Here is an 8,464-nt window from a genome sequence, read left to right as displayed (position 1 = left end):
GTCCGCAGCGACAGCTTTCAACGGCCGCGTTCCATATAGCGAGGTGCCGTCGGGGTTCCGATGCTGCTCCCTCCTCGGTGGCCGCCGCTCCTCTGTGTCCCCGGCCACCCCAGCGGCCCAGAGCCCCCACCCCGCCCCCGCCCCCCCGGTCCGGCCCCCGCCTCCAGCCGCCCGCCCACAGCCACCGAGGGGAAACCCCACCCTCAATCTCCCCACCTGGGCCTGGGTGGGGGTTAGGGATGGGAAACCTCCCTCTGTTGCAGACCCTCGATCTGCACCGTCCTGCCCCTTGCAGGGATTCAGTGGCCAGTACCCCAAGATCGCCTTTTAGGAAGCATACTGTCTTCCCCAGCCCCTTCCTTTTCTAGGATCCAAATGTCCAGTCACACACACTCCTGGGTTACCTCCCCCTTGGGGGTCCAGACCCCCTTTCTGAGAGTCCTGGGAGGGATTCAGGACACAGTGGGAGGAGAGAGGCGGGCCCAGGGGTCGCCACCCCCACGCCCACCAGTAATCAGGTCTCCATAATTACCTCCCTCGCCCCGCCCCAAGTAATTACAGAGCCAGCACCGGGCTGGGGTATTTATAGACAAGGCTATAGATAGCGACTAACTGGTGGTGGGGAGCAGAGGGGAGGGGTTCCTTTGAGGAACGGAGGAAGCCGGCTTTGGGATAAAGAGAGGCCAGAGACTGGAACAAACACAGGTTAACCAAGTCCCAGGAGACGGAAAAGAAGGGACTACGTCAGGGAGAGCCCAGGTGAAAAGGGACCCAATGATGGGATAAGCGTGTAGTCGATGCCGCTGGTAGGGTCCGGGAAAATGGGGTCACTCAGGGACGTAGGCCGCCTCCAGACCGGCAATGCCTGGAGAGGCTGCTGCACTCGGCGCCCGGCGCGCCCCCACGAACGGGCACCGCGCCGGGTCTGCCCGGAGCCCGCGGCGCAGCCGGAGAGAAGGCCTGCCGAAGCAAGCCTAGGCGCCGCCGCCCGCTGGCGCTGGGAGGGCATAAGTGAACAAGGCGCCTTTGAGAACCAGCTGCCCCCCTTCCTCCTCCGCCCGGCCCCGCCCCCAGCCTGGCACACCCTCTTCCCCCCTCCCCGACAAAGCGCGCCTTGTATCCCCCACCCTGCGCCAACCTCTCAGGCCCTAGGGAACCTCGGCCCGGGCTGCCTCTAGGGAGTGCATCCAGAGCTCCCAACCGGATAAGGGTAACCCCCATACCAGGCCCGTGCGGCGCTGCCCACCCCCATATATATTCACCTCAGTCCAGAAAACTGTGATTTTAATTTGAAAGCGATTTTATGTGCGAGTAAAGAGAGAGGAAAGGACCCCAAAGAGAAGAGATGCAGGGCAAAAAAATCATGCAGCCCCAGCACTCCATCTCTGCAGGTTAGCCACCTCCCCTCAATTCTCAAGCCAGGATCCTATGTCCCCAGCCTACACCTGGTGCTTAGGGCTGTGGGAGAACTGTGAAAGGACCCAGGGACTACATTCACCAAACCAGCCAGCCAGGGTATCATCACAGCCCAGACCCCTGCCCCAAACTAGACAGGAAGAAGGGGAGAGAGTGGGTTGGGAAGGCCAGTGCTTGGAGGCGCCCAGGGACAGACCATCTCAGGGACCCGCCTTGCCCAAATACCTCCACCACTGGCATTTCTTAGTCAACCTGGGAAAGTACAGTACTTCTTTGAGTCTAACTGCAAGTCTCTATCCTCAGAGGAAATTAAAAATAGCAGATCAGTTCCTACTTCTCCACCAGCCCCTTAAACCACCACCGCCTTTTTTTTTTTTTTTTTTTTTTTTTCAGTCTGACTGCAGAAGGAGGTGAAGTGTAAAAGGGGAGTCTGGATAGGAGACAGTGACAGGACCTCCTCCCTCTTCCAGAGGTCCCCATCTGTCAGGTTTGGGAGAAAGAAGGCCTGTCAGAGGCCTTCTTCCATGCCCATCAGTTTGAGGGGCCTGCCCCCCAACATCCATCTCTGGGGGATTTTCCCACTTCCACTCTTAAATGGGAGTAAGTCAGGATGGGAAGGAAGCAGGATCCCAGGAGCAGGGCCAGTGCTTTGTGCTGGGAGAGGAACAAGGGGTAAGAAATCACCCCAAATCATGGGAGACCCCAACAAATTCAGAGACTCAAGGACAATGAAGAGAGACGTCCAGTCCTCACAGGGATTTGGGTCCCCCCCTGACTTGGGATACCAAGCAAACCCACTAGAGAGCTGACGAATCCCTTGGAGGTCTTGGTTCTGCTCTGTACTCCTCTCTGGGAACACAGTCCCTCCCACCCTGTCCCAGGCTGAGTCCTCTTAGATAGCACCCCTCAACCATGAGGAGCACCACATGTTGGCATTGGCAAGGGCTCAGGCCAGCTGGTGGGGAGCCTCAAGCATCTCCATAAGGAAGGTGTCGATGGGGGTGTCACCAATGAGCTTAAAGAAAAACAGATGCTCTAGACACTTAAGGCCGATGGACCGGAGGGCAGGAAGACGTAGCAGCAGCTTGGCAAACCTGAGGTGGAAGACAGAGAAGGGACATAAGAGCTAGAAGCACACAGGCCCAGAAACATACACCTCCCCACCCTGCTGGGGGCCTCAGTCCCCAAAGCCCCATCTCACCGTCCCTGCTGCTCAGGGTACTTCTGTTTGCAGTAGGTCTCCAATGATGCATACACTTTCTCCCGCAGGACCTCCACCTCACTGGGGTTGGAGAGGCCCTTGGCATCTGGGATGGCAGGAAGAGAGAAGGAAGAGGAAGGCAGGCAAATCAAATCAGGACAGACATGCAGATATGGCCCACAGGATACCCCTTTAGGGCTCCACCTACTTGCCCTTTGCCAGATGCCAAGCAAGGGAAGCAGGGCCCACTGGGTTTGTGGGATGGGGGTCAGAAAGGGAATGTATCAGAGGAAGTAGCTTTTTCCTCAGTCAGTTGGGAGATTTCCAGATTGAGGGTCTTACTGAAGGGGATAGCTGGGTAACTTAGGAGTCTCCAGAGAAGAGGAGGCTCCAAGGTAGCCTTGCTCTTGAGAGACGGGGGTAATCCTCTCCTTACCTGGATTAAACAGAATGATTGCCCGCAGGCAGCCAAGCTCTGTCTTGTCCATCCTCATGTCACGCATTTTGGACACTAGCTCTGTCAGCACCCTGGAGAGGGACCTGCAGGTCACTCAAAGGTCACAGCTCAGCCAGCCTTGGACACGGACCAGCCTATAGCCCCACCCTCCTCTACCTACAGGCTAGCCCAGCCGAGGGCCACTGACCGATCAAAGATGGCTCCCACGCCTGCAGAATGGGCTGAGTTACGGTGCACGTGGAGACCTGTGGCCAGGAGGATGCCGTCTCGGACATCAATGGACCGGTGGGAGAAGGAGGCGATGAGGAGCTCATTCCAGCCTGCGGAGGGCAGGGCAGCAAGGGTCAGGAGCCAGAGCTCAGCTCATGGGATTCAAAGCACATCAGGGGAAGAGAAGAAGAGGTGGCAAGGTCGACAAGCTTGGCTCCCTTGCGTATGCAAGGTAAGGCCACTAGGTCACTGAAGGTCAGGAGGCCAAAGAAGGGTCAAATGTCAAGAGGTCAAAGGGATTCAAGGTCACTGACCTGCCCGTAGCAATATGACCTGGTCATCCAGAGGTAAGGAGGAAAAGTGTGGGATCCTCTTCGCCCACTCAACAAGTGTGAATAGCTGTTTGTCAGCTGCCTGACAGATGTTAGTCACGGGGTCATTTGGCTGCAGGGGACAGGGGGGTAAGATTTATGGACGATCTGGAAATACACTGGGAGCCCCCCTTGTAAGAGATCTAACATCCCCTTTCTCTATATAATCTTTCTTCATTTAGACCAATCTCTGTAAACCAGGCTTCTTGCCTGGCACTCGTGTAAAGGATTAGTTATTTGCTTGTGGTCCTGCAGATGGAGGGAGCTAACACACCCACCTGAAATGTTTTGAGAGGCTTTGTTTTGGCAGCATTTCCAGTCCCAGGCAGTGTGAGGAACATTGAGGGGAAGGGAAGGGCAGAAAGAACAGACCTAGACTCCCTCCCCAGCACCCCCCCATCACAAAGGAGAGGGATTGATCCCATCACTCACACTGCTGCCGCTACCCCCGGTTCCCCCAGGACCCTCAACGCCCTGGTCACTCTTCTGCTCCACAGCAAGCTCTGCCTCCAGGATCCTGTCCACGGGCATCTCCTCGGGGGCTCCCCCAGCCCCCTCCCCATCCCCGTCCTTGTCCTTTCCCCGCTGACGCTCCTCCTGTACAGCTGCAGAGGGTGGGGAGAAAAAAGTGAAAGGTCAGCAGCCAGCCATGAGGGAGTCCTGAAACATCCTTAGAACCTTATCAAAGTCTGATGTCTTGAGGCTGGAGTTGTAGCTCAGTGGTAGAGCACTTGCCTAGCACATGTGAGGCACTGGGTTCAAACCTCAGCACCATATAAAAATAAACAAATAAAACTTTAAAAAGTATTGTGTCCATCTATAGCTTAAAAATATGTTTTAAAAAAGTCTGATGGCTCTTGGGAAATGTTTATAATAATTGGGGAAATCACTAGAAAAGGCAGACTGGGACACTCTGAAAGCAGCAGTTTAATTAAAGGGCAGATTAATAAGTTAAAAGGAAAGAGGAGGGTAAAGGAATTAGAAAGGAAGCTGATATTTAAACAGTGCTAAGCTTAAGCTAAACTAGTGCTAAGAAACATATTGAACATTCACTCAAGTATCAAAAGGACCCTGGGGACTCTTGTTCCCACTTTTAAAGGTGAAGAACTTGGGTTTAAAGAGGCCACATAGTAGCCAGACAGGTGGCACACGCCTGTAATCCAAGCGCCTTGGGAGACTGAGGCAAGAGGATTGCCAAGTTCAAAGCCAGCCTCAGCAACCTAGCGAGGTCCAAAGCAATTCAGTAAGACCCTATCTCGACATAAAATATAAAAAACAGCTGAGGATATATGGCTCAGTGGTTAACTGTCCCTGGGTTCAATTCCCAGTACCACCAAAAAAAAAAAAAAAAAAAGAGAGACAGAGACTAAATAAATTGCCTATGTTCACATACTACATGGCAGATTCTACACTTGAAACCAAGCATGCCTGATACAAATCTTGTGTCCCTCTGTCTCAATTTAACAGGCAGTAAAATGAGCACTGGCCTGCATCTTCAGAATTAGCACTCTGATCCTGGCCCTATTACTCTTTTGTTGCATGACCTTGGGAAAGCCAGGCCCCCAGCTCATCTTTTCTAAAGAAGGGATTTGACCAAGAAACTTTCTGAGGAGTCTCTCTCAGAATTCCAGGAACCAGACTTAAGAAGACAAGATAGAGGGGCTGGGGTTGTGGCTCAGGGACAGAGCACTCGCCTAGCCCTGGGTTCGATTCTCAGCACCACATAAAAATAAATAAAAGTATTATGTCCATCTACAATTAAAAAAATAAAATAAATAAATTTTAAAAAAAGAAGACAAGATGGAAACGTAAAAAAGGGAAGGCAAGGCCTTTCATTAAGGTCTACAGCTTGAGAGAGTAGAGTCTCAGTGGTGGGAGAAAATACCACAGAGAACAGAGAGATGGAGACCAGAGGAGAATTGGGATCAAAGAGAGGAGTGATTGCTCAAGTTAGAGGAGACAGAGGAGACCATGATAGGTAAGGAAAGGTTATCCTACCCTAGAACCAGTCTGGGCTGGGGAGGGGTCATAGTGCAGGCTACAGACAGAACCATTAAGATGGAGCAGGGTACCAAGAAGAGCAGATGAGAGGGAGAGGGAAGACAAACATCGCCCCCTGGAGGACAGAGAGAATAGTCCCACATTCCTGACAGGTACACAGGCTGTGGTTTCCTTCAGTCTTCCCTCTACTTCCTCCCTGCTCTCCCACCAGCAGGATGGGAAAGGAAGGACCTGTGGACTGCAAAGTTTAAGTAGAGAAGTTCCTTACCTTCCCTCTTCATGCCAGTGGCCAGGCACTTCTGATATCGACAATACTGACAGCGATTCCGCTGGCGCTTGTCCACTGTACAGTCTTTGTTGTCCCGGCATGAGTAGGTCAGGTCCTTGCGGATGGTGCGCTTGAAGAAGCCCTTGCAGCCCTCACAGCTGTAAACCCCATAGTGTTTGCCTACAAGGGGAGGGGGATAGCAACATTAAGGCTGCATGGAGACCTCATCACCATTAATTCTCTTACAAATTTCCCCTAAGCAAAACTTAGTCAAAGTTCTCCTAACATTTGCCCAATGTAGATGAACCAGGAAGTTAAAGGATAATCCATTCCCACCCTCTTCACTGTTCAGAAGCCCTACAAAAGCTGACTTCCCTCGGCCAACCCCACACACTCCATCCCACATCTGAGCTTCAGGTTCCTCAGCCTCCCCCAGCTCACTTGCTCTGACCCAACCCAAGAAGCACCAGGACTGTTTCCTCCTCTGTGCTCTGAGCCCCATACCTGAGCTGCGGTCCCCGCAGATTGCACAAAGCCGTTTGCCAGCCCCAGGGCCACCTGGAGGGGGTGGACAGTGCAGGCCCCGGACCCCTAAGACTGGTGGCTTCACATCTTCAGGGGGGCCAGACCCACCCCCAGGGAGCGACACTGTTGAATTAATCTGGGATAGGGGAAATAGGGAAGTCACAGGGAGACTCATTGGGAAACAAAATCTCTTGGAGGTAATGGAAATCATTCCCTATCGTTAGGCAAGGCCCTGCATTGCACATCGCAGAGGGCATTAGTTACACTCAAGTCTATGAGAAGGGTCATCCCTGGAGCACAACCCCAAAGAGAATAACAGTTCTCCCTTGAAACTGTGAAACACAGCGGCCCTGAAGGGCATGTGTCTTGGAATGGCAGGTGGGACAAGATGGGTGGAAACTCATTGGCAGGTGAAGGGGACTTCAAGATTATTTAATAGGGCTATTTTATTTAATAGAGTTAGGGATCAAACATGCAATGGAAATCAGTCGCCTCAGGAAGGGCTAAGGACCACAGGCCTACTAGAGGTCTTGGAAGGTCAGTGGATAATGGGAAGTTCAAACAAGGATCTGGGGTTACAAGGAAAACAAGGAAATGAAAATGGAGAGGCAGTAAGTATGTCACAACCTCTCACCTGGGGGCTGCTGACAGGCCCGGAGAATCCTGGGGGAGCTGGAGGGGGCAGACCAGGGGACCCCATGGAAGAACTGATGACTGGGAAGGGGGAGCCCAGCGGGGGTGGTGGCATTGGAGGTGGGGGTGGAGCCCCAGAGCCTCCAAGGGATGGGGCTGCTGAAGGGGGAAGAGGTGGCCCAGGAGGAGAAGGGGGAGGAACCCCCTGGGCAAGAGGATTTGGAGAAGAGCTGTCTGGGCTTCGGGAATCTGGGGGAAGGGTACATACAGCACAGAGACACACAGAGACAGAAGAGACAAAAAGAGAAAATGAGTCTCCCAGTCATCCACCTGAAGACTTTAATTTTCCAGTCCCCCACCCCACCCCACTCCACTCATCCCCAAGTCCAGAAATACCCTGCTGTCAAACAGTTTAACTCCTAATTATGGTGAAAGGAGGGGGTTGACAAAAGAGAGGGAAAATAATTCAGGTGAGAAAAAATTACAACCAAAGCATCTCAATGAATACCAGGTTACCGGGAGTATAGGTGTCCCCTGGGTGGGGCAGCACGTGGGATGGACCAGCCAACCCCCCTCCATTATAACCAGGCAGCCAGAGCCTGCAGGGGAAAGACACCCCCCCTAGGACGCAGGGTCTGCCTTCAAACGTCCAGAGTCCTCAAGTTCAAGGGGAATCGTGTCATTCTCACACCCAGGACCTCGGGTGCAGGGATTTCAGAGGCCACCACAGGGAGGGCGGAAACTCCCCCTCCCCGCCCCGCCCCGGGGGGTGGGGGAGGAAGGCGCTAAGGCCCTCGGGAGGTAGAAGACGCGTGTTTACAAACAAGGGGGCGGGAGCGCCAAGGAAAGAGCGCTGGGGGAGAGCATGGGGGAGGGGTGCAGATAGCGCGGTCACTTGCTCTCCAGCCCGTCCGCTAGGACACTCACCCCGCCCGCTGTCTCCCATCCCGTCCCGTCCAGCCTCCCCCGGCTCCGGCTCCGGGGTTTGTTGTTCTCCGGCTGCCGCCGCCGCCGCCGCGGGATCCAGCCAGGGCCGTCGCCGCCGCCACCGGGACGCGACCCCACAATGCATTTCTTTTCGCACCCCCACCGGCCCACACTGCCCTGCGGCATGCCGCTGGGGGAGGAAGGGCGGGCGGGCGGCCCAAGACATGATTTCTGGTTGAGTGTAGGGATACCGAAGAGGTGCCAGGGGTTCCCAAGGATTAACCGGGGGACTAGCTGACCACGAGGAAGCCCCAGAGAAAAAGCCGGTGACCTGGATCGAGTCGAATTAAGCGGCTCGCTCAGCTCTGTACCAAAATGACAGCGCCTATGTGGCAGCCATCTTTGTACAGACGGGAAGTCTCGTCGCTAGTTCCCGCCCCCTCGCCTAGTTGAAA

General features: G+C 54.2%; 1 protein-coding gene across 2 annotated transcripts; it reads right to left on the bottom strand.

The window, feature by feature from the left end:
- Positions 1 to 1,267: 1,267 nt before the first annotated feature.
- Rxrb (retinoid X receptor beta) lies at positions 1,268 to 8,444 on the bottom strand. Of its 2 annotated transcripts, none has more exons than XM_027943504.3 (10): positions 8,010 to 8,444; positions 7,084 to 7,331; positions 6,429 to 6,585; positions 5,925 to 6,104; positions 4,088 to 4,260; positions 3,599 to 3,728; positions 3,262 to 3,394; positions 3,054 to 3,157; positions 2,618 to 2,723; positions 1,268 to 2,510 (listed from the first exon to the last, which is right to left on the bottom strand). In XM_027943504.3, exons 1-10 carry the CDS (start codon positions 8,233 to 8,235, stop codon positions 2,363 to 2,365), a joined length of 1,605 nt encoding a protein of 534 aa, XP_027799305.1. In that variant the 5' UTR covers positions 8,236 to 8,444; the 3' UTR covers positions 1,268 to 2,362. The 2 variants fall into 2 exon arrangements, with proteins under 2 accessions (XP_027799305.1, XP_027799306.1); XM_027943505.3 differs by having other exon boundaries at positions 3,054 to 3,145.
- Between the last annotated feature and the right edge of the window lie 20 nt (positions 8,445 to 8,464).

The sequence above is a fragment of the Marmota flaviventris genome, chromosome 6 (assembly GCF_047511675.1).
Source record: "Marmota flaviventris isolate mMarFla1 chromosome 6, mMarFla1.hap1, whole genome shotgun sequence".
In the NCBI taxonomy this organism is placed as follows: Eukaryota; Metazoa; Chordata; class Mammalia; order Rodentia; family Sciuridae; genus Marmota; species Marmota flaviventris.
This window is presented reverse-complemented; position numbering and strand designations above follow the sequence as displayed.